This window comes from Dermochelys coriacea, chromosome 6 (assembly GCF_009764565.3).
Source record: "Dermochelys coriacea isolate rDerCor1 chromosome 6, rDerCor1.pri.v4, whole genome shotgun sequence".
NCBI lineage: Eukaryota > Metazoa > Chordata > Testudines > Dermochelyidae > Dermochelys > Dermochelys coriacea.
In genome coordinates this window covers 15685036-15711315 of record NC_050073.1, presented here as the reverse complement: position 1 = coordinate 15711315, position 26280 = coordinate 15685036, and the positions used below count along the sequence as shown (strand labels likewise).

The window sequence follows — 26280 nt, the reverse complement described above, 5'->3', positions numbered from 1 at the left end:
CTTGACCTAGAAACCCATCAGCAATATTGCCAAGTGAAACCACTTGGTCTGGGTGAGCTACCCTACCATTCAACTGAGGGGGAAAAAAAAAAAAAATCTTGACTCTGGAGAAGTGACTTGACTTCTGGACAGGGCCAGCAGCTCTAGGAATGAAACTTGACATGCCTGAGATCACTGATCCTGTTGAACCGACCCCAGTATTTTGGGGAAAAAGGAAAAAACAAAAAAGGAGTAAAGGAGCCTTCTTTCTTACTACAAAATGCAAAACATCTGATGTGCATTGTGATCTCAGGTAGCTTGTCTTGGCACATAACAAGGAAGCCCATATCTGGACGTCCACTTGGCAACTATCAGATGACCAATGCAGAATCTTATGCAGACCTTTATGATGCCAACTCAGATTGTCAAGTGAGATGTTGTTTGTGCCATGCGGATGCAGAACAGAGTGTCCCCCTTTGTTTCAGATGCAACACTCTCACAGACTGACTGCCTCCTGACTCAGGTGACACAGCAGTACCCTTTCTAGTTCAGAAGAGTACAGCCCAGATTAAAGACTACAGTTATCTCAACAGCAGGCTAAGAGAAGGGCACCCCCTTCAAGACACTCTAGCAGTGTGCTCCCTCAAGAGTCTGCTGAAGGGGGAGGAGATCAGCATGTGAAGCTGAGAACACTTGTTTTGTACAGATTCCATCACCCTAGCAAAGGATCACATCTGCACCAACACAAAAAGTAGTGACAACATGCAGGTGATCAGGCTGGACATTTGCAAATAAAAATCCCATTGACTGTTCTGGGCTGGATTTAGCTGGGTCTACTGCCTAGATCAGATCTCTGATATTCTGAGATAATCAAGCTAGAGCCCTTGCAAAAATCTACTGTATCCCCTATAAAAGCTTAGAGCCTAAGTTTTAGATCAAGATTTATTTACTTTCAGATAGCGAGAAAGCAAGCCCCCTACCCACCCCATGGTAGGAGCTACCCTGCCGTACAACTGAGCTCCTATGAGCCAGACAAGATATAAATACATCTGCAGGTCTCAACAAAGCAAAGCAGATCAGCTACAGCTACCATCAAGCACTTGGTGAATATACAAGGAGCTGCTGCCAGCCCAAAGCGCAACACCTTATACTAGTAGTGCTTGTTGCCTGCCATGAACCTAAAGTACTTCTTAGGTCTTCCTTATTGAGACAAGGAAACAAGAATCTTGAAAGCCAAGGATCCTGAACTAGTCCTGAGAGTTGATAGTAGGAATTATCTCCCTAACAAAATCATATGGAATTTGGATTTCCTTAGGTATTATTCAATCTGCAAATGACCAGAATAGGTGCAGGCTACCGAGTCTTTCAGAAAGTGAAAAATATCAGAAGAATGTAGATGTGGTGACAAAACCTGAGTTCCCATTTTCAATAGAGAGTCAACACTACTACTTCCATCAATTTTTGAGAAGGATGCCTAAAACGGGTATGGGACAGAGCATGGCATGGTTTCAAACTAAAGGTGCATCCCTGTTTGACTGTGTGTAAGATTCAGTCTGAAGAAATGGCTTGCCCACCACAGAAAAAAGGGACAGTTACCAAACAAGAGTAAAAGAGGGAAAAGGATGAAAAAAATCTAAGTCTTACAACTGGTTAAGAGTTGCACCCTCAGATACTGCCTAGATGCATTGCATACTGCTGCAGCGGTAGAGGAGAAAGTCTTTCCATCCCCACTGGAGGAGGAAAAGCTTCCAAGACTGTCTGGACCCTGTACCAGGCAGCTCCAGAAGAGAACTCTCAAAACTGCAACATTTGGAACCAGAAAGCATCTTTTAGGAGCCAAGTGACCCAAATTTAGAAACCTGGCTGTGGGTCTGGTGGTCTTCAGTTTCTTTAAGTCATCAGTCCCTTAGAAGAGTGAATCCATTATTTTGCCTTAAGCCTGTGCCAAAAGTTCAAAATTCCAGAGCCAGAAAGGTCTCCTGCAAGAAAGACTGGTTTGGCCAAAAGCAGACAGCTTCACTGTATATGTCAAAAGGGACCCTCAGCAAATGCCTACATAGATTTATTGGTCCTCAAAGATCTTGAGGAACTTCTTTTCTTGTCCATTAGAATAAATTTGACCTAAAAAGGCCATCCTAAACTATAATAAGGACTTACATAGAGGCATGACAGCCTGGCAGCGAGAGGCCTTGAGCATCAGGACTGCAGAGAAATAACTTACTGGATGTTTAGTTTCTCGGGGGGGTAGATGCCCTTTTCCCAGCTTGCGATTTATCATTTGCAGCAAAAACCACAAGCAAGCATGTGGAAGAATATTGAGAGATTAGCTCAAATTCCTCCCTAGTTCTTGGTTCAAAGAACATTTCCTAGAAACCAAGGCAGTCAAGAAAGACTGGTTGCAGACCTCTTCAGCCAGTTCCAGCAGACTTCAACTGATAGAGAGGACTATTTTCTCTTGGAGATTCAAGATGTCAAAATAATGTGTTAAGGAGGAAGTGGGTAAGAGCCTCATCAGATGATGCGGTAGAAAGGTAAACCTCTCAGGACTGGCCTTCCAGTTCCTCTTTTAGAGGTGTCTGACATCAAGCAGAACTACTAACTGTGGGACCTACGGTAAGGGAACCCAGAGAAGACTGCCTTCTGCAAAGAAAATGACCTGTTTCATCATCACTCCCTGGAGAAATCACTAACTCAGGAGGCAGAGGATCAAAGGCCTAAAAGCCCTAAGATGCACAATACCCATATGGAGAAAAACCTAGGTGAGATTTAAACTCTGAAGCTGCCTAAGATGACATTTAATGCTCCACAGATGCTCCAGTACAAAAAACTAGGCTTCCTTTGAGATAGTGTTGCAGTAGAAAAGTGAAAAAAACCCATTTTTCTTGGTTTCAAGAAGTTCAAATCACCAAAGTTAGATTCAGTAAGAACTGTGATCCAATGGATTTGAAAATGACACTGGTTTCCTCCAGAAACATGGCTGTCATAGCATCAAGGTCCTATTTGCAAAGCTGTGGGGAATGTTGAAGTACAGAGAAAAAATCTCACCTGAACCATTCTGATAGACCCTGAAGGTGAAGTAGTAGGAGCTTGGTACTATGATAATTTGAATCTCCAATATCCAATCTACCAGAGTATTCAAAAGCACCAGAAGTCAGTGCCCTAAGTCAGATGGATCCATCTTGCCATAGATGACCTGCTTCTATTCTTCTTGTGATCCCAGTATAGGTGACTTCTCCAGATTCTAGAAGTCTGGTGGTATGCTTATCAGAGCACCCCTTTATCTTACAATATTTCCTCTTCAAAAACACCAAACAATTACTATTCAAAAGGATTTGGTGATTCACATGGCACATGTGGGGCTCTGAGGAGGCATGGTCATGAGAATACTGCATTAAAGTTTCTAACTAAACCCAGACATATTATTTCAGACTTCATATTCTTTCACTAATGTTTCAGAGAAAAATAATAAAACCACCAGCAACATACAATACACAATTCACCACAGTTATTTCTATTTGACAGCAGTGGCTCAGTCAACTGGGTGTGGGAGAGGGTAAAGAGAGGAAAGGGAAAAGAATTTTAAATATGTCTTGTCTTGCCCTGCCCAATGATTTCTGTGCAAATAACAAATCGTTAAAGAACCTTTAACTGCTAAATCATACACAAATTTTCTCTGTGGGTTTAAGACAAAGATATTTGTATATTTATCCAATTGCAGCAGAAAATAGGATGTTGGCTTCCAGAGATGTAAATGAAAGTAGACCTTCAATCAGCCTTGTCTTAGACTGTTTACATAAATACAAGCCTTGTAACCATATGCAAAATCAGATACAAAACATCTTCAAGATTACTGTAGAATATTTGTGACAACCATTTGCATAGCAGCCTCCTCTCAACTTGCCTGAAGATGTAAAGGAAAAAAGTTCATTTTCTACTGTGACTGGATATTTTGTTTTTAGACACTTCAATATACATAGTGTAATGTTTGCAAGACCTCTTAACACTGAAGTTGAAGATGTTCCAAAATTAAGAGTTGTGAAACTAATTTAATTTCTACTATCATGGTATGTCCTGATACTAGTGTTTCTTATTCCCTGAAGAATTCTCTAGTCATTCTGCATCTGAAGTTTTTTTACCTCAAGTCAATGCAAAAGAAAAAAAAAAAAAAACCACCTTACTAGATAAAAGCAACAAAATCCAAGCTGTCCTACCCTGACAATAACCAGATGTGACCAAGGGGCGCTAAATAAGAACTATGCTGATGCCTTTATTTTAATTCATTGCAATAAGACACTCTCTCAACAGAATTGAGAAAATTTAAGCTTCACTAAAATGTTTCCTACACAGCTTCAAATTTAATAACTATTACCCTTGAAGTCTAATTGTACACTGCCTGTAACTGTTTTACACGTCTGAGAAAGGAAGAAATTCATGGTGATAGTCTTGTTTTACAGCCATCTGTTTGAAATAGTAACATCTTAAAACAGAAACAAAAAAAAACTGAAGAAATGTAGTTTGCTCATTGTGTAATGTTTTCTGGTTATAAGACTACATTTATGAAGTCGGCATGTCAATCATAAAATGAAGAAAGGAGAAATAATTTCTCTGCACGATCATTGCCTTGACAGGAAGCTACCGAATCATGTATATACCCATCTCCTTCATCTGACTTCCCATGCAATAGAAAGAGGGCTCCTTTAACTGCAGGAGCATCTGTAATCAGCTGGGCCAACTACAGCAGATGCTCAAATACTGCGGTAACAAGGACCTTAAGAATCCTTACCTAAATAGGCAGTTTTACTGTGGACTCAAGATGCTATTCTAACCAATACCCTGAAGTACACCTGAAGAATGAAAGCATTCCTTAAATGAAGGGCAAAAGGATGGATGCTGAGTTCTGAAAATGCAGCTTTTTAGAACGGGCCTGCAGATTTCAAGAGTTTGTTAACACTCCACTGCACCACTGTAACCCTAATGTGTAAAGCCTTACTAGTGAATTATTTTTATTGCATGACAACATGAATTAATTTCGCATTCATATTGGTCAACCTGTTTTTCTACATCCAAGACCTATTTGACCTAGTAAAATACAGCAACAATCTAGTAATGGGATTGTATATAAATAGTCGTGTTTAGATAAAAATTATTCTAACATAATAGTTAAATATTTTTTGTTTTGATTTATTGAAAATCAAAATTTATTCAAGGAAATATTAGCATGAACTGGTTGAATTATCTGATTTTTTATTTGTAATAAGGCTCCAACTGAGATCAAGGTCCGGCCCCATTGTGTTTATACAATGCCTAACAAAATAAGAGAGACAGTTCCTCCCACAATTGTAAGTATGTTTGGTAAGCATACAGAATTAAACTACTGCAATAAAAATCCATACACAGGCAACAATTGAACAGGATGTTACAGACTGTGTATAATCTGTAGTATTTCTGAAAAATAGGAACAAACTCTCAAAAACCAGACACCGATCCACACCAATTTTAGGTTCAAGTTTTCAGTAAGACGTGTGTCCAAGTACAAATGTATACATCTGACTTGGGTGCGCAAGTCCTGAGTGTGTACATGTATATAGGAATGCATACAGACAATCTGAATTGCATCCCTCTAGTGGGATTTTGCATGCACTTGTTTGAGATTGTTGGCCGTAGTGCCAACAACATTTAAATGGTTACCAAGCCTTTTAATAAATCAGAGACTGAAGGAAGTCCAACACCTGAAGTAACAAATTTTACCAGAGCAGCACCACTCTGAAGGCTAAAGATACCCAATAGAACAAGAGTATAAAAACAGACATTACCATTTTGTAAATTTCTACAGATATACAAGGAACTCCTCATTTACCCTTTACTATCTACATCACTAAGATGATTATTTCTCTGCTAGGTAAATAAAGGCAAACAAACAAAGTTACCTAGTATTCATTTTGTGTGTCTGAAAACCTAAATAGGGATCAAGAACCAAACTAGTTGCTAGGTCATCATTTTCACACAGCTCCTTGGCAGACATTCCAGAGGAAGGCACGTAGCGACTTTGGCCCTCAAATCCTGAAGCACCACTACCTGCGAAAAAGCAAAAAACACCAGGGTTACTTAAATAGAAAAGGTTAACTATTCAATCTTACAGTATCCTCCCTTTAAAAGGGCAACTCCACCAAGGATACTACAGCAACAAGAAGTGTGAGGCACTGAACTAATGCAGCTCTGGCTTGGATAACCTCAATCAACTGGGACACCAGCTAAAGTAAGTCCCTTTAAGAGAGACCATTCTGCTATCACCAGGGATTCCAGCAGCCTGTTTTGTTGATTGGAAGTATAATGGGAGAGGGGAAGAAGTGAGGACCAACAGTGTGAGCTCTGCCCTGTGAGTGCATGATGTAGGTTCTCATTCTTTTGTTTTATTTGATCTCCTTTGGTCTCTGTGGCAAGGGGCCATGAACCAATTAGGATGTCATCTTTCTTGGACAGGGCAAAAGACCAGATAAAACGTCAGCTTTCTCTAATCCTGGTCTGACCTAGAATTTGGTTTAGGTGATCTCCTATTATTTAAATATGGCCAGAAAATTGATGTTTCTTTCAGATGCAGACCTTGCAAACAGTCTCATGTACCTTCCTTGCCTAGAGATTAGATTATTGCAGCATGCTTCACAAAAACCTCTCAAAACCATTCAGAAAATGAAGCTGGGGCTATGCTTGGAAGCATGCTTTTTATAGGTGCGTACCAGAATTTAAAAGGTTATTATAACAGTACTCTAAGATCCGCAAGAAAGGGGATTGCTGGCAGAATGTTCTCCTTGACCTTTGAACTTGTACCATTTCACCCAGAATAAAGTAACCCAAATCTCTTAACATTTCAGACGTGCAAAAAGATCTAAAGGGGATAATTATGAGGGTGATGAGTCGTCAGGAAGGGGGAAGTGAGGACGCAAAGGGGAGATTGTTGTTTAGTAAGGCTATGCAGAATGGATGGTGTAATTTGATTTTTAAAATACTGTCAAGGGTGCCTAAAGCCATGGATATGTGCTCGCAAAATCATTACCAGTAAACAATTCAGCAATATTTGCCTCAGAGATATCAAATTAACAAGTAACAACATAAAAGCAAAGCCTGATTTTCCAAACTCCAAATACCAGTGTTACCTGAAATTTATATCTGGTCCTATACTTGAAATTCATAATAAAAATTTTTAATTTTTTTTTTTTTTTTTAAGAAACCTCAGTTTTACAATGGATTACTGATGTAAGTGTGACTAATAAAATTGGGGTTTATGTATACAAGCATGTATATTTATGTAACTTTCACAACTGGTTCCACAAGATTTGTGGACAAATTATTTTAAAATACGTCTAAAGTCCATGCAACCATGTTAGTTCTTAGCCATCACATATTAAGGATGTTTGCTGTATGCAAATTTTTTCCACTTAATTCAAAATAAATCAAAGTTAAATCATTTGCATTTAACTTTTCAATGGGATTTAATAGACACTTATTTCTGAAATATCACTACTGAATTACAAGCATAATAAAAATTATTCTACTGCTAACTGTATGTGGGGACAACAGCCTTCCCAGTGAACTAACCATGTATCTCAAGATTTCAGAATAAGCAATTAAAAAGCTAACAAATCAGTAAGCAAGATGCTAAACTATGATTCACATCACAACCCAACCCCATAAACATGTACATACATCTGCTTGATCTTCTCTCAACTCCATTTTTGCTAGTCTTTGGATTCTCCTTTCCAGTGTGCTGCAACTTGGACTCATTCTGCTGATGTTCATTAGACAACTTGCCTCCATTTTTCCTGCCATTCACCACCATGTTCTTGGATTCTCCCAGCCACTTCATTCCCACAGACAACCTGACCCAGTTGCATTTAGTCACTTTTCAAAAGGCTTGGAGAAGTGGGTCAATAATTTCAGTTTCAATTCCTAGTGGAAACAAAACACCAAAATATACAAAAAGATTAAAACTAAATGAGAAGCCATTTTCAAAAACACAGTTTTAAGAAAGTCTCAGAGGTGCTCAGGAACGGTAAGAATTATTGTACAACTATAACAAATTACAAGAACCATAGGCTTTAAAAAAAAAAAAAAAATCAAGAAACCAACTGAGTACTTGCTTGTTTGAAATATTTAAAGGAATTATACTTTGATACAAACAAAGGTTTCCCTGATCAGGATGCACAACTGTGCAAGTTATGCATGTCAAAGCACCATGTCTTTGAAGAAACAAGAAGAGAGTATCAGCAAATGTGCTGGTTAATGCTGAAAGGCATTACTTATGTCTATAAAGTACTTCATACGCTTACGGTACCATATGGTAATCCAATGAAGTTCCTCACTGCAAAACAGTTTACAATCCGAGTTGATCTATCGAGCTTGTAAATACTAGGAGTCCTACATTTTTTATAAAAAGATTAATCTTAAGCTATAAACTTAACCAGCATAGGTGATGGTGGTCAACTGGCATTATACTGACAGAATTAATAACTTTCTGGCAACACTCAGGGCACAGAAACAAAAACAGATTTCACATGACTCAAACTAGAAGCCCTGGCAGGAGCCATCAGAGACACCCTTATTTATTTTTGATCATTTGCAATAGCTACCTGATCCACAGCAGTGGAGGCTTTGAAACTGGGTAAGCAAACTTGATACCTCTATATGAGAAAATATCGGGGGAATGTTACCCAGTAAGTGTTTGACATTTCTAATGGAAACAACATGGTTCAAAGTTTCATTTTAAATCATGTTTTCAAAACACACACAGCTTGACCACTTATAAAAATGGTACATACAATAGGCCAGAGGAGGCTCCAGGGGTAAAATATCTGACTATCATGCCCTCCTCAAGGGAAGCTGTAGCCCAGTGCCTGCAATGGAATCTGGTGATGCACTGCTGCAGTCTACCCCATATTCAACTGTAAGCACTAGAGCAGGGGTAGGCAACCTATGGCACGTGTGCCAAAAGCGGCACACGAGCTGATTTTCAGTGGCACTCACATTGCCTGGGTCCTTGACACTGGTCCGGGGGGTGGGGGGAGGGGTGGCTGGCTCTGCATTTTAAATGAAGCTTCTTAAACATTTTAAAAACCATATTTACTTTACATACAATAGTTTAGTTATATAAAGAGACCTTCTAAAAACGTTAAAATGTACTACTGGCACACAAAACCTTAAATTAGAGTGAATAAATGAAGACTCGGCATACCACTTCCGAAAGTTTGCCGACCCCTGCACTAGAGCATATTTGGAAGGCACTTAAAGGATCCAGGTCTTAGACAAAAAGAAAAGGAGTACTTGTGGCACCTTAAAGACTAACAAATTTAGGTCTTAGACAGTTTCTCTTGTTTGTATAAGGCTTTCACACAGCCATAACTTAGGCTATGTCTATATTAGCACTTTTATTGGTATCACTTATGTTGCTCAAGGGTGTGGAAAAAACCTGCACCCCCTTAAGCGAGATAAGTTACACCAACAGAAGTGCTGGTGTCAACAGAGCTATGTCAGCTGGAGACACTCCCCCACTGACATCTACCACCACTCATTGGGGCTGGTTTAATTATGATGGGAGAGCTCTCTTCCATCCGCACAGAGCAGCTACACAGGAGATTTTACAATGATGCAGCTGCATCGGCACAGCTATGCCACTGTAAGGTCTCTAGTGTAGACATGGCCTTAAGCTACAATATTGACACGGGGATTACAGTATTCACTGTAATGGTGAATTTGAATGAAGTCTGTGAGCCCCACAGCAGCAGCTCTTTACCCATTCAAATATTGCAAACTGGTCCACATGGTCGCAGGAGGTGCAGAGGGCCAAATTTGACTGGTGTTGCAAGCTGACCCACAGAGTCACAATGCCAATTGAATATGGCCTACATCCACACTATCTCCATAGGGGCAGATGCACCAAACCTGAATGGTGCTGTGACTACATTGGCCAGCTCGTGATGCCTGGAGCAGGGAAGGGGGCCCAGCCCCGTGGGATAAGAGCCGTTGCTGCAAGGCAAGTGTACAGTGGGCTCGCTGTCCAATCACAGCTCCACCTTATGGGGCCCCCCCATTCCCTTTGACATATCCTTGTTTTCTGCACCTCTGCTCGGACAGTTATTAAAATTTTTCCTGAAAAAAGTCACAGCCTTAAGCAGAACTATCTAAATCAGCTCTGAGCGATGATGCTTACATTTAGAGCCAATATTGCATTTGGACAAAATGACCAAACAAGTGATGGATATCATATGGTGCTCAAATTCTTTGGTAGATCATTCAGTGCTGATAAATACAAAACACTTCAGTTTTGAAACCAAGTTCAGGAAATCCCCACTGAAAATTAACTGTCCCTGAAACATCTGGATAAATGGAATTTTGAAGGACTTGTAGGGATTAAAAGTTACATTAGACCAAAATCTGGGATTTGCTTTATTAATCTCTCAACTGGTAACAAAAGAAAACCTGCTAGATTGAGAGAGCAGTGAAAGCTATAATTCAAACCATAATGACTAGCAAAAAAATTTTGTACCATCATCATAGGATTTTGGTAATAGATATTCTTTACATCGTTGGTGCTAGAAATCAATGACTGATAGTACCAAAAAGATGAGAATCCCAATTTTTACACAGTATAAAGCATTCACTTCTATCTCAGATTCTCAAGTGTTGGAATCTGAGTGGAAAATGGCAAAGACAGTAATGAGAATGATGTGACTTTACAGTCAAATATCTGTTTGCCACACACATAAAAGACTAGTAAATGTTTTCAAGCAATGGTCCTGGAGTTGTAAATAAAGAAAAAAACCAACATGTTGATCCCCAATAGGGAAATATCCCATTGCAAGTACTGATATCTGAGGGAATTATATTGCAGCAGTTAACTACAGCTTCTAGAAGCAGAGGAGACAGAATTTATGAGTTCCAAAGGTCCACTTAAAAGTTCTGAGTGTGCCTAGTTTCTAAGTAGAATACTCCTCAACTGTCAGAACTGATGGATACATATGTGATCAAGTAAGAAGATTATTTTCTAGTATACCTCCTGATAGAACACCAATTTGTTTTGAATTGTAAAGTACAACTTAACATTACAAAGAGCAATAAAAACAGAATGAACTAATAAGGAACACAAACAGCAGAGACAATGGAGAACATTAGAAATGGATGGGCGGGGGAAAGGGAAAGACATCAAAAGCAAAGGTTAAGTCTGTTAATTTAAAATTCATAGTTTAAAACGGATAGTGATCTAATGGCCTGAGGCTACCACTACACCTACTAGGCCATGTAAAAAATTATGTCTAGCTCAATGGGCCAGGAGTAAGTAGTGTCACAATTAGAGCAGAAAATCTACAGTATGTAAATGACCAGCAAACCTCGCTTTTTGTTCACAGCCTTTTGCACAATTTATTATAATATCAGCAAGACATTACTGCTGTACATGACTGTACTTTGATCCTCATGATCAAGTGATCCAGTTCTAAACAATCTGAAAATTGCATTTAGGTATTGGAGTCAGATTTAAATTGAAAAAGCAGGGTCCGTTTCATAGCATAAATGTACTGTACACAATGAGCTTGTCATACTCAATTTACAGTATTACCAGTTGAAAAGCGTATCCTAGCAGATTAGATTGCAAGATTTTTAGTGACCTAATCAGATACTTTATATGTACTGCGCTCAAAGATTTTTCTAAATTCCCAACATTTAGGAAAAGTATGTCACATTGTTCAGTGCATGTTTTCCTCAGTTAAAAGTAATTATATTAGGTATCCTATGCCTCCAAAGTGCTCAGTGCCATATAATAAAGTAAACGTTTGTAATACAGATGGCTAGAAATACTGCCAAAAGACTGCAAATAATTATTCAAACAAAAAGGTAAAGGAAAAACATGACAAGTAGGGACAGAAGATTTAACAAAACTACAAGCTCCAAAACCTACTAGAACTCTAATGCAAAGATATAGAGGTTCAAGAACCTTTTCTGATAATTGTCATATCATAATATGAAGTGAAAGTATTTAGAATGCAATGGAAAGCATATGATAAAAAAATGGTTTGGAATTTTCCTCAGAAAAGCTTTGCAGCAGCAAGTTTTGGTTAAGCCACTATAGCTATGGAGGCAGATTACATGTATTCCAATTAAATCTGTTTTAGCAACTCTTTGCTGTGAAGAGGTAACAAATATCACGTGGACATGAATTCAGTCCAGCATCTTTTTACATCGACTGAATTTTGCCAAGCTACAATAAAATGAAGTACAGGCAACTGAAGTCCGTTGGAGGAACTTTTTATTGGTAGGAGACGAGTTCTAACGTAACCACATTAAGTGCTTCTGTCCAAATAACAGGCGAGTGTTTCTGCCAACTCTGACACGTGAAAGAAACACATCAGTTACACTTCAGCCAGGAAAACAAACATGCTACATGAAGGAGGAAACTAGGCTTGAGTCAGTTTAACTCTGGTTCTGCAGATGCCACTGAAGCAGCACTGTTTGTAAATTCAGCATTGGTACAATTCTTTGTGGGGAAAGAGGGAGGGGGACACTGAGAAGGGGAATACTACAAGACAATAACAGTTGGGATAAAACAAGAAAAAAAGGGGGACAGGAGAGAGATCCATGGGGGGGGAGGTGGGGGGAAAAAAGCAAGGCTCATTTGCTCAATTTTAAAGGTAAAAATGGTCTCTAGCCAAAAGATTAAAATGCAATTAAGTACTAATTATGAAAATTTAATAGACAGATACTTGTCAAGCCAAATGCAAGAGACAGGAACTCCCCTAAGTAGGATACAGATGCAATTCTGGTGAAAACTCCAAAACAATTTACACTCTAACAGCAAGGAAGGCGCAGTGGACTTCTCTGCAGGCCCCACTGGGACCCAACTTTTATTTGTCTGACCACTCCCATCTCTTTTATATTGGATTGGCATTAAACAGTTTTAGTTTGCAAGCCAGCTGTAGATGTCTGCAGAATTTTGTGTATTATGTATTTGCAACTTGGCCCTACACTGAATTTCTTCCTAATTAACACACACTACCTCCAAGATCTGGTATCAAGGTCCAAAAAACAGAATTTCTTTGGTGACCAACACTGTTGCTAGGTCAGATGGAGGCATCAAAGCAAAACAAAGCAAGAGACTCACTCACCACACCAACCAAAGGTTCAGAATCAAACCTGCATTACGCAAAAAAAAAACAACAACAAAAAACACACCACACCACCCTCACAGCTGGAGAAGTATCATGGGCCAATGGTAGATTTTATGAGGTTTAAATTAAATTCTGAAATAATTCTAACGTTCAAATGAGGGACATTGTGCAACACTATTTAATTTGAACAATTAAAGAGAAATTAAAGAGAAATTACATTTTTCTGTAACAGATCTGCCACTCATCACTGTAATAGCCATGTAGCCACATTAGAATGGCAATAACGAAATCCCTGTGTATTTGATGGAATCTCAGGCTCTTCTTCCTTTTCAAGTGGTAGAAACCTCTGCTTGGGGGTAAATTCTCACCCTCCACATACATTTAAAGGGTCCTTGTTAGTCTTTCAGGCTACATAACCCTGTAACTACATAAATAAGTTCTAACTTGGGGCTTCTCTGCAGGAAATTTACTAGCCTAATTACACCAGTGTAACTCTTATCACATGGGGAGTTACAGAAGTATAACTATAGTAAAATTATACTGGTAAATTTCACTGTGCAAACAAGCCCTTAGTTTCAACGTACAGCCTAATCTCACTCCACATCTCTCGCATCCAGACACTGAGTGCTGACTTCAAGATGATAAATTCAATTACATTTATCAGTTTCTGAACTCTGTTGGAGATCTACTTTAAAAAAAACAAACAAACAAAAAAAAAATAGCCTCCATTACTGTGCTCTCTGAATGCTCAAAATTATAAGTTACACAAAGATAAAGTGGCTAATCATATATGTAAAAATGCCATATTTACATTAATACACATCCCTAGAAAGCAGTGTAAAATGTAAAGTCCTGTGGTTAGTCAAAGAATTAGAACTGGCAGCACCCTATTTAAAAGCATTCTTGCAATACTCATTTCACAAGTTTTCTTCATGTCACTTGCCCACATTGCTTATTACAGTATTAATGAAATCACACCACCAATATTAGACCTAGTCTACACTTGTAGCACAGTGTAGGGTACATGTAGCTACACGCCACAGTGAAAAACAAGCTGCATCCACACTCACTGTGGTGTGCAGTTACATGCAGCAGTAAAAGACTCGGGGGGGGGGGGGACTTTTCCCTGCTACCCACCCCCTGCCAGAGAATTTTCCCACCCAAGTCTTTCATGGCAGCAGGGAAAGGCTCTGGTAGCAGAACACTACATTGCTAAAAATAGCTGTGTAGATGGAGGCACTGCTTGGGTGAGTAAAGAGCCACATAGGACACATTTCTTAAGATTCAGGCACGTAGGGCACTCTACTCACCTAAACAGTGCCTCAGTGTCTACACTGGTATTTATACCCACACTACACTACCTAGGCGTGCAGTGTCTGTACTCTGCACACTGCCATAGATGTAGACCTACCCTTAGAGTGCTGCAATATAACTCAGAATGTACTTTTTATAAAGTTCTATTTTCACATAGTTACAGCTTCTGTAACAGTTACCTTTTCCTCTGAAGTTTCTTGTACTTCTGAACCAAAGGTGAAATGTTATGGGAAGTTTATAACGGTTCAGTTTGGCCAATTCTGAGATATAAAAATGTATTTTTCAAAAGTAAGTTTTTGAGATACCTTTTGTGTTGAAATATCTCAGAAGACAACTCATCTTTTTAAAAATGGAAGCTTGCTATGGATTTATCCCTTAACACAAACAAATGTCTGATAGGTTTGAAAAAATTTGGCCTAAAAATACTTAGGTAACACATTACAGAAGCTATAGACTGACTAGTTCCATCCCTCAAACTCACAAAGGAATTACACATTCTTTAACATTTGGCTGTTCTGGACCTAGCTGTAAATAAACCATACCTCCCTTGAATTCCCTACTGTGTTTATTTAGATGACACATTAAATACAATTTTCATACAGACTGGAGCTTTACTACACAGAGCACCAAGCTCTAGAAAGCATGTTTTGTAACTGGCAGTGAATATCCAGCAAAAAAAGTTGCCAGGTATGCTGGACTCTTGTTGATTGGGTGAAAGGTAAGCTTGACGGCCTTTCCATTGAGCACCCAAGCTACTAATTTCAAGTTTTGCATGCTCTGAAGGATGCCTGGGCTAGAGAATATGCAAGATTTTAAGTAAACTTAAAACTGGGACACTGGCAACATAATCATAACAGACAAACAAGTCTGCTTACCTGTATTATATAGTTCTAATAATCTAAGGTAATATCTATAATAGTTTTTAAAAATCCACTTTACTTTTCAGTATTTATGCTGTTTACATTTTTCAGTGGGGAAAATGAAAGTCAATCAAGTCTGTTTTATTCTTTTTAGAGGCAGTGTAACAGATTGCAGTGATAAAGAGTTTGGACATAGACTTCAAACACTGCAAAAGTGTCCATTTAAAACAGTGGTTTTGCTTTTTTAAATTTTTGGAAAGATTTCTCATTGGTCTTAAATTCTTTGTAAAAACAAGCTTTTGCAAAACTTGAGTTTTTCCCTCAAGTTTTTTTTTTTTAAACTGATCAAAAATGTCTTCACGGTCTCAAAAAATAAAACCTAATATATGGATTAAAGCATAAATTTTAAACAAAAAAGTTACCTTTGAGATTTTACATACGCTAACAAGAAATGCAAAACCGTAGTTTCACAAAACTCGGGCACATATCCTGCAAATACTTATATAAATCCTTAAAAATGAGTGGACTACTCATATGTTTAATGGGACTATTACCTGTACTGCTGTACTATGAAGAGGCATCATTGTGGTAGGGATGATCTAAGACATTACAGTTAACACTATATAGTGGCAAGACATACGAGTTATTGTTGCCTTTGGAACCATAATGGAATTTCTTTAATTTTAGTAAAGTATGACTTTATAGCCACAAAAACTGGTAAGGTGGCCCAGGCCAGTTTAAGTTTAAACGTATGGTGCTCAAAGAATGAAATCAAAATAAGCTATGGACTCACTTCTGCAATATTCACTATATCCGAGATGTAGTGCTTAATTCAGTGTAAAAGGAAACTTTAAAATAAGCCTCAACACATCCACAACAAAAGCGATATAAACTAAAGAAGTGGCATTTACTCTAATCTGCCACACTAGACATCCTTCATTAGTAATTGCATTATTTAAAGCCAATAGACAAGCTTCTCATTATAATTTGAATTAAAAGAAGATACAACCAACTACATTCATAGAACCTGGTTTGCTTTCATAGCAGTCACAATTCAACCTGTATGGAAAAACAAAACCGTCTGACGCATCAGTTCAACCACTGCAGGCTCACAATGGGATAAAAACCCCAATGTTTCCTTTTGCAAAGTGGAAAAAGCTCAAATGACGGCCACTCTTTTTACTGTATTAGAACCTTCTTTGTAGTGCTCAGCCTTAACAAGGAACCCACATCATCGCAAGAGGAATTTCTGAAGAGGGAAAGGGAAAAGAGGGATTTGAGAAGTGGCACAGGATGAAGTTAGGTCATACACTCCAACACCCAGAGATCAGTAGTAGTTCCACTTTACACCACAAGGAAGCTATCAAATGGTCTCCCAAAGGAAGAAGATGAGGAGAGAGTTAAATTAAAATTAAGACTAGGCTCTCAGGTAAATTTAAGGTTGGGTAGGGAGAACAGTGAACACTAAGAACCATATTTGTTTAAAATACCTCCTCTTACCCTGCCTTTTTAGTTTGACACAGTTGAGACTTCTGGAGAGAAGGTTAAAGTGAAGCAGTAGAAGGTATTATTTTTGGGTCTGGACAAAAACTACGGCCTACATTGGATAGCCCCAATGATGATTGAACAAGAGACCAAAACTTCATCTTCTTCAGTATCTCATTGGTCTTGCTACTGAACAAGGTCTTCCCATTAAAGGAGAAATCCCCCATTTTGCCATAAGGTGCCTAGCCTTTATGTAGTGATGCCAGCAAATGCAAGCAGAGCATGATGTCAGATCCCAGTTATTGATGACACACAGAGGGCATTCTTAGGAACCACACCCCTCAGCAATGTCGTCTCACTTCCTTTTCTTCCTACTTCAAGAGATAATCAAGTAAAGGGAGCATCATGTACCAAAGTCTGATTCGATATTGGGGCACAACAGCCTGATAATTATAAACATGAATCTCCAACAAACAAAAAACTACACTTCTGCCCAATACATCTTCTTGATTTTTGTCAGATGGAGCAGAGCATCCAACCCTAGAGCCCTTAGTCTCTTTGGGCCTACACAGCAATGAAACAGGCCACAGCCTGGACACGAGTTGGGTGCATGGGCCAGCTGCAGGTTTTTCTTTGTTGTGCGGACCTACCCCAAGATGTGGGATGTTTCAACATGAGTTGAATTTAAAGGGAAGGCATGGAAAAGGAATCTGGAGAAGACTGTTCCAAGGATCCTGAAAACCTCAGAGAAAAGACTTATAGCAGAGACCAAAGGGGAATGAGAATCTACCCAATCAAAGCTCTTGTGAATGGAGCTGTTCAGGAGAGCCTCCAAGCCCATCTCGGATGTTGTTGTGGCCAACACAGGCAACACCTCCCCCCCACCACACACACTAGAGACTCTGAACTCTCAGAGCCTGCTACACTCCCAGATTCAAAGGAGAACTCACCACAAAATACCTCTGAAGATGAATGGACTGTATGGGATAAAAATGCACTGCCACCAAAGAACTAACACTACCCCCAAAACAGAAAGTCTCCAATGCTGAAAGCGGCATATTCACTAGATCAGCTGGTACCTGTCTCGGAGCAAACAATTGTCTCTGATGTCAGAGCCATCAGAGACAATAGAGCTGGCTACCGCAGTATCAACTCTGTCTCAGAAGAGAACACAGAGCATTCTGTCATCATGGAGCTGGACGAAAATCTTGGACCTGACATCAAAGGTTTCTGCTTCCCTACTTTAAAGGGGTCTGAAGCAGACGAAGAGTTACTCTGTCCCCACACAGATATGGGGCACTGAGGCAAGGACAGATCCATGGATCTAGTTCATAAGGCCTCCATAATTAGCAAAGCAGGAGGCTTAGTGCGAGAACCCTTCAGGTCCAAGGAATGAAGGTTCAGCATTCTGAACAACTGTCCAAGCAATGGCCTTTTCCCCCCCAAGAAACATTATACACTGAGTTCATGCATCCAATCCTATGAGGACAGGGAACCATGAGATACTACCACCTAGACCAGACTTTTCCCCCACCACTGATTCCGTGGGGTCCAGATCAGACATGATGCCTCAGAACCCAAAGTCCAAAAAATCTACACATGTAAATCCTAAAGCTATTTACATTACCAAAAATTAGTAATAGACAGGGGGAAAACAAACCAACCAAGCCTCTGTACACAAAGCAGAAGTCCTATGCCTGTAAATGACCATGGAAAGGAAACAAATGCACACTAATGGTATTGCATCTCTCTATCATTTTGGCTCCAAATGTTCGGTGTCATGAGGGAACACTCATGCAGTCCCAAAAGTCACTACTTTTCTAAAAGATTTATGAAGCTCAGTGACACTAGAAGGCTATATTCCACAAGTGGGAATATGCAGAGGCTACCTCAGAACAGCAGACTGACAGACATTCATGGTAAAATCATGCGAGATAACAAAGAATCCTTATTGTGATAAGTTAGGGTATATATGTCTTGGGCTAAACCAGTGTACTGTATGAACTGAAAGGAATACTGGGAACTGCAGTCCTATAGCAGCACAATGTATCAGATTAGAACTAACATATACGAAACCTTCTTCAATGTTTATAATGAATACACATGGATCTGTTCTAACACGACATGCATTTAGAAAGATCAAGATATATAAACATTCATTTACTAAGTAAAATGATGTAGCTTCATTCAACAAATTTTATTTCTACTCTTTAATTAGGTGTTACTTTGATGAAAAAACAAACAAACAGAATTTAGGACTCTTATGTCTTTTAACCAAAGAAAATGTTATATTAGGGCAATTTAATTATGTTTCAAATGCACTTTACTACCATTCTACTTCTGAGATATTAGTATATTTCAGCTATCTTGAACAAATTCAACCTAGAGGTTAACTTTTAAGAAAAATGAAATTGAAGGGGGCGTGTGTGTGTGTGTGTGTGTGTGTGTGTGTATGTATATACACAGCTGTATTATGAAAACATTCTAATAGTTCTGATAAATTTAAAATTCATAAGATTGGGGTTATTTCAAGTTTAATAAATTAGAGTGCAACTTTATTTCTATAGTCACTATATAATCTGAAGCTCATTTGGCTCAAATAAAACTCACCTTTAATTTGCTAATTTACAATGTAATCAGTTTTTAAGTGTTTTGTTGAAGGCAGAATGCATGCGCTTTCAATTTACCCTAGATTTCAATGGAAATATTATAAACATATGTGATCAATACACAGAAACCAATAGGTAATTATTCAAGACTATATATAAAAGGATTCTGTCACAGATTTGTTAAGACACCTCTGTAAAATGTCACACATTTTCCCCCTGGTTTCTCCTTTTCAGAGAGGAATTTCTTAAAAGACCATTTAATTCAAAGTCCCCAGTAGAAGTTTGATTCTGGATGAGGATACAACAGGGATCATGAGGAAGGAAAATGTGTAACTTCAGAACTTTTGGTCTTTCATCAACAGAAACGAGGAGATGTTTCAATATAATGGCAATGTCTTCAGAACCAAGAATGCCCATTCAAAACAGGTTTAATAAAAAGCCAACCAGCAGAGATTTAACACAGATTAAAAGACTGTAATATTATTTATTCAAACATAGCTACAAAGGATGCAAACTCTACAACTGAACTCTAGTGATCAGAGCTCTTAGTATCAAAGTTGGAATAAGCTGCCAGCAGTTACCTCAGTTTCTGTCCTCAGTTACACACACCCAAGCAGAGTGAAACTGCTCCCCAACTCCTAACCGCAGGGAAGAAATGGATTAGGGGGAAGCTCCTTCAGATCACCAGGGAAGATGCAACTTTATGCTAGTCTCCTCTCTGCTTCTTCTCTAATGCTGTGCTGCCCCCTTGAGGTCGCCTCCTGCCTTCTCTGGGCTATGTGAACAGACACCCCAGTCCCTTCGAAGGGACCGAAGTCCTCATCCTTCCTGGTCACTGCAGCCAAAGGTGTCACGGTCACCCAGCCCCCTCTTTTCCTCCACACCCAGCGAGGAGACGGAAGACCCAGAGCCACTTCCCCCGTCAATCAATTCCTCCCCGCCCGACGGCGCCGACATGGGTCCCTTTAAATCGCGGAGAACCGGAGGATGTCAGCTGTCAGAGAGCAGCCCACCGCCCGCAACCTCCGCGGGCGGGACCAGGCTCTCCTCGCCGCGGCACCCGGCCGCACTGCGATCCCCCCGGGGGCAGACACACACGCCCCCCCCCGGGGGGACGACGCGCACACACACACGGCCCCCGCCCCACACATCACCCCCATCACTCCCCCGACATTACCCCCCACACCATCCCCTCCGGTCCTGGCTAGTAACCCCCACGGTGCCCGACTCCGCCCGCCCCGGGATCCCAGCCGTGCCCCCGGTGCAGCCCCCCGCCGCCCCAGCTACTGCCTCCCGCGACACCCTCCACCCCCAGCGCCCCCGACAGAGCCACCCCCACATTAACTGCCCGCGGGCCAGCTCACCATAACTCCCCTCCCCCAGCAGCCGCAGACCCCTGGGCTGGGGGCCCCTCCCCGGAAGGAGATCGCCCCCCCCGCCCCCTTGGGCACGGCCCCCCCGAAACAGGGCCCCTGGCCGCTTGGCAGCCCCACTGAACACTTACCGCCTGGCTGCCCCTCCGCGCTGGGATCCCCGCCGCCGTCCCCGGCCCCGCTGCCCCGAGCGCCAACCAGAGGAAAATTAATCATAAAAAAAATAATAATAATTCCAGGGGGAAAAATGGCGGATTAAAATCCAAGATGGCGGCAGCGAGGGCCAAGCGCTGTGGGGCAGAGCCACCTAGAGATCCATCCGCCGGACCCCGCGACAAAGAGTCCCCTGGGCCCCCTCGCAGAGACCCTGCGGAGCGGTGGCGATACAGTCACCGCTTCCTGCTTCTCCGCGGGGAGCCCCCGGCACTTGGCTCACACAACTTAGAGCCGCCTCCGCTGCGCGCCGGGGTCCCTTCTCTTCGTCCTAGCCCCGCCACCGCCTCGCACAGCCGGGAGAGGCGCCTCCTGCCCGTGTGCTCCAAGGCGGCGGAGGAACACGCCAAGCCTAGGCCGACTAGATCGCTCCTCGCGGCGGATGAATACGCCTCAAAATAAAGCCCTTTTGTCTCTTCACGCTACTTCACAGAGCGAAGGGGCAGCGCCGTACAGGTCTCTCCGCCTGCGCCTCACCTGTGGCGGAAGAGCAGGACGGCGAACGATTCCCATGACCTCTCACACGGCTCTGAGCCGAGCGGAAGGGTTCTCACAATCACACTGAAACAAGTTCCGGCCCCACCGCAGATTTACGGGGCGGCCGCGGTGGAGCACCAAAAGAAGTCCCGGGCACCAGTGGAGTCTAACAGGATCCTTCCACCGCCGATTGCCCTTTAAATACCAGGCACCGGCGGCGGCAGCGGAAGGAAAATGAGCTCAGCGCCCTGCCGGACGGGGCGTGAGAGTCGCTCGAGGCGCGGCGCTCGCACACCCCGAGGAGACTTGTCCGCCGGCGGGAGCGGCCCGCGGGGTCCTGAGGGGATTTATCTGCCCGCCTCACACTTCCAGTGTCCCCGCCCTGGGGACCCCCCCCGTCTCCACATACCCACCTGTGCGTGTGTCAGCGCATATGGGGGGCGGTCACCACCTCAGGACATGGGGCGATCCAGGGTTCACTGTGGCTGGCTGCCTCTCTGGGCTACTGGTAGCCCGAGGCGCCCTCCCTCCCCTGCTGAAGGGGTGGCTCTGCTGAGGCAGGGCCTGGCTAACACCGTATGTGTCCTTCGGTGCTTGCCACTCTCCTGCTTTGGCTTCCAATCCAAATCCCCAAAGTCAGGGATGGGTCGTGGCCCCCACCAGAGGCAGCAGGTTTATATAATTTTTGGTGGTGCCCCAAATGGGTCTAAATCCTCCTCCCCCCCCCCCACGCACGTATAAGCCTATATTTATATATATATATATATATATATATATATATATATTAAAATAATGTAAAAGTGGACTGGAAATAGTAAGCACTTAACAATTTTCCTATATTGCACAATGGGGGGGGGGAATGAGGGGTTTGCAGTGTGGGAGGGGGATCAGGACTAGGGCAGAGGGCTGGGGTGTGGGACTGAGGGCTGCAGGGTGGGGCAAGGGATGAGGGGTTCAGAGTGCAAGAGTGGGCCCCTCTGGGGTAGAGGGTTGAGATGTGGGGGGATGAGGGCTCTTGCTGGGGGTGCAGGCTCTGAGGTGGGGCCAGGAATGAGGAGTTTGGGGTACAGGCAGGCTGCCCTAGGCCTGACTTCTGCAAAGTCTTGGTTACTATTATCTGAGAATGTCATTAAGCATTGACTTGGGCCAGATCAACACTAAAAAGGTGGCTGGGGTGCCCTTCTTCCCTGCCCTTTTCCCACACAGTCTAGCCACCATTTCATACCTTTCTCCTGCCTTCCCCCACCTTTATTTACAAAGGGATCTCTTGTTTTTAAAAACTGTGCCACTTAGATGAACTGCTTTTTCTTAATACACAGTTACCCTCTTTAATGCATGTCCTAACAGTTTTCTAGGGTTAACGGCACATCATAAAACAGGACCCCATTGAAGACAGGTTACAATTATGAGTTACCATTAGTTTATAAATTAATACTAGTATATGCACTAATACAAGTAATTTATCAGAGATATGTCATTTTGAGCTGTCTGCATGCCAGAATCATTCAGCTTCATACACACATGCTTGTGTATTGCACCTTAGCTTTTTTAGTGATCTTCATCAAAATAGTTATTTTTCTGTGTCATTTAAAAAGAGGCAAGGAAAAGAATGCCATGGACATTTCTGAAAATTGTTCCTCCCTCCTCTAAGCGGAAAATGTACTACAATTTGGTATCCAATATAACTAAATTGAAAACCTGTGTTAATATAATAATTGTTGAAAATGTTGTATTTGCAGAAATAAAGAAATTCAAAAATAAAAGTTCTCACCACATTAGCTATATTGCACTTGTGGAATATTTTAAGTTGCTCTTTGTGTTTCTTATAATCTGATCTATGTACACAGCATGACTAGTTTTTAGTATCACCAGTTTTATTTTTTACAAGCACTTTAGGTGGCCTCTGCAGCGTTTAAGCACTTTAAGAAGTCAAGATAAGATAGCAAATGCATTTCCCCAAAAAGGGAACATACGCCACAAAACCTCTAGCCAGCAACACCTCAGCATGTGTATTGAATGCTTCATGTTCCATTAATACTATTAAAAGATGTGAAATCCAAGGATTTTTAATCAAATCTCATTGCTTGCGGAATTTTGTTTTAAATCACAGTTTGAATTATACAAGCAAGCAAAAAAAGTTTCTAAAACTGGTAAGTGACTTGAGTAAAAAAAAATTCCTTATTAAATAGATTTTACTGAAATTTAGTAACAAGTAATTGCTCCCAAAACTGAGAATGTGTAGCCAGCTGTTACCCAGAGGACAAACTTTTACTGTCAAGTTGTAAATCTCTGAAAATAGTGATTTTAAATAAGAAGTGATGGCACATACTTAATATCATCACAAATGGTGATACCATGATAACATTAATAACTGACATTTGTACAAGGACCCAGAGTGCCCAGTCTGCTTTATATGAACTAGCCCCCAAGTTAATTGCCATATTGGGTTTTACATTTACAGGGATCACCTCACCTTTCACTGAATTCCAGCTACTTCTGGGCTGGAAGCTAACAGCCTTTGGCCTTGTCTTCACAAGCGATTTGCCTTAATTCCAGTAATGGATGGTCAGCTGTTGGTGTAGCTGAACCAGTTAAAACAATGAACCTTGAGAATACCCCTACCATAGACTCTTGCAAGGGAGCTGGAGAGAGAATCAAGGTTAACCTGGAAAGGATGTCAACTTTTGAAAATACACTTGTCTAAAAAGAGTTTTCTCTGCTATTGTGACAACACTCCAAAATTATTATACCTGAAAGAGATTAAAGAAAAGCAATATTTTCAGTTTGTTTACATTGTGCATTTGACAGCACTTTGTGTTAATCAACTTCACTGTACAATAGTCAATCCATTTTCCTTTTGTATGGGTATTTCACACAGGAACATGGATAAGAAATACTTTTTAAAATAGGAAAGTTTGATGGTAAAAAACACAAAAATTGGCAGGATGGGTCAGGAGCATGTTTAGTACATTAAGCTACTTTCAACTCTCTTTCAAACTGACTAGACTTCAATATGACTGTGTCTCTTTAAGGCTGACTGGCTGATTTAAATACACTTATGACAACTAGCATGCACACAAAGCCCAGCTCCCTGGAAGTGCAAGCTCAGAAATTTAGTGAAAAATTTCTATTGTACAGGCCTCAAATGATTTTCAATATTAAATGTTGTTACTTTCCAGCCAAGTATTTTCTAACGAGGTAGCAGGCATAATATTCAGTAAGACAGGGAAAGTTTCAAATCTGAAAATTTTGCTGGTTTTAGAGTTAACTATCAGGGAACAGGAAGGTGAAGATGGAATCATTTATTCTTTTAAATGGATGGAAAATATTACTTTATTCACACACTCATTCAAAATGGATATGATCTTTATCTTTCATGATAAAGAGATTGCACCTCAGTACTTGTATGAGGTGAACTGAAAAATATTTTTTTTTGTTTTTTACAGAGCAAATATTTGTAATAAAAAATAAATATAAAGTGAGCCCTGTACACTTTGTATGCTGTGTTGTAACTGAAATTAATATATTTGAAAATGTAGTAAACATCCAAAAATATTTAAAATAAATGGTATTCTATTGTTGTTTACCAGCGTGATTAATCACGCAATTAATCGCGATTAATTTTTTTAATCATATGATTAATTTTTTTAATCGCTTGACAGCCCTAATTTCATGTTATAGCGGTCTCGGATGATCACTCAATACATGTTGTTCATTTTAAGAACACTTTTGCTACAGGTTTGACAAAATGCAAAGAAGGTACCAATGTGAGATTTCTAAAGATAGCTACAGCACTCGACCCGAGGTTTAAGAATCTGAAGTGCCTTCCAAAATCTGAGAGGGATGAGGTATGAAGAATGCTTTCAGAAGTCTTAAAAGAGCAACACTCCAATGCGGAAACTACAGAACCTGAACCACCAAAAAAGAAAATCAACCTTCTGCTGATGGCATCTGACTCAGATTATGAAAATGAACATGAATCAGTCCTGTGATGGGTCTGGTCACAGAGACCCCTTGGGACTGTCACCTGATGTGCTGAAATTACCTCTGAGCCTGTTTTCCCTGACAGCTTGAGACTTCCAGAACCCTGTCTTGCTGAGCTAGACACGCTAGCCTGCTGCAACCCAGACCCAGGGTCTGGTCCACGCCCCCAAAGCTGCAGATTTAACTGAAAACAGCTCAGCAGGTTACTTATCTCCAGCACCCAGACACCCAGTTCCCAATGGGATCCAAACCCCAAATAAATCCATTTACTCTATATAAAGTTTATACAGAGTAAATTCATAAATTGTTCGCCCTGTGTATCACTGATAGAGAGATACGCACAGCTATTTGCTCCCTCAGGTATTAATCACTTACTCTGGGTTTATTAATAAACAAAAATGATTTTATTAAGTATAAAAAGTAGGATTTAAGTGGTTTCAAATAATAACAGACAGAACAAAGTAAGTCACAAAGCAAAATGAAACAAAACACGCAAGTCTAAGGCTAATACATTAAGAAACTGATTACAGGTAATATCTCACCTTCAGAGATGTTCCAATAAACTTCTTTCACAGACTAGACTCCTTCTTAGTCTGGGCCCAATCCTTTCCCCTGAGACAGTCGTTGTCAGTTCCAGCAGACATCTTAGGTAGCAAGCAGGGGCTTTCTCATGGCTGGGACCCTTTGTCCTGCTCCACCCCCTTTTATAGCTTTGGCACAAGGCAGAAATCTTTTGTCTCTCAGGGTCCCCATCCCTCCTTCTAAATGGAAAAGAACCAGATTTAAGATGGATTCCAGTATCATGTGACATGGTCACATGTCACTGTAAGACCCC

At 40.8% G+C, this 26280-nt stretch overlaps 1 protein-coding gene across 5 annotated transcripts in view; it reads right to left on the bottom strand.

Annotated features, from left to right (window-relative positions):
* Nucleotides 1-21665, bottom strand: part of KMT5B (lysine methyltransferase 5B) — a 48216-nt gene extending 26551 nt beyond the window's left edge. For 2 of the 5 annotated variants that reach the window (XM_038406626.2, XM_038406630.2), the window contains exons 1-3: nt 20903-21040; nt 7681-7923; nt 5907-6054 (exon numbers count right to left, since the gene is read on the bottom strand). In XM_038406626.2, coding sequence (XP_038262554.1) covers nt 5907-6054; nt 7681-7840 — 308 coding nt within the window. In that variant the 5' untranslated portion in view covers nt 7841-7923; nt 20903-21040. Of the gene's footprint in view, nt 1-5906; nt 6055-7680; nt 7924-20762; nt 20835-20902; nt 21041-21461 lie in introns of those variants that run through there. The other 3 variants (XM_038406627.2, XM_038406629.1, XM_043516298.1) reach the window with 3 other exon arrangements.
* Nucleotides 21666-26280: the final 4615 nt, after the last annotated feature.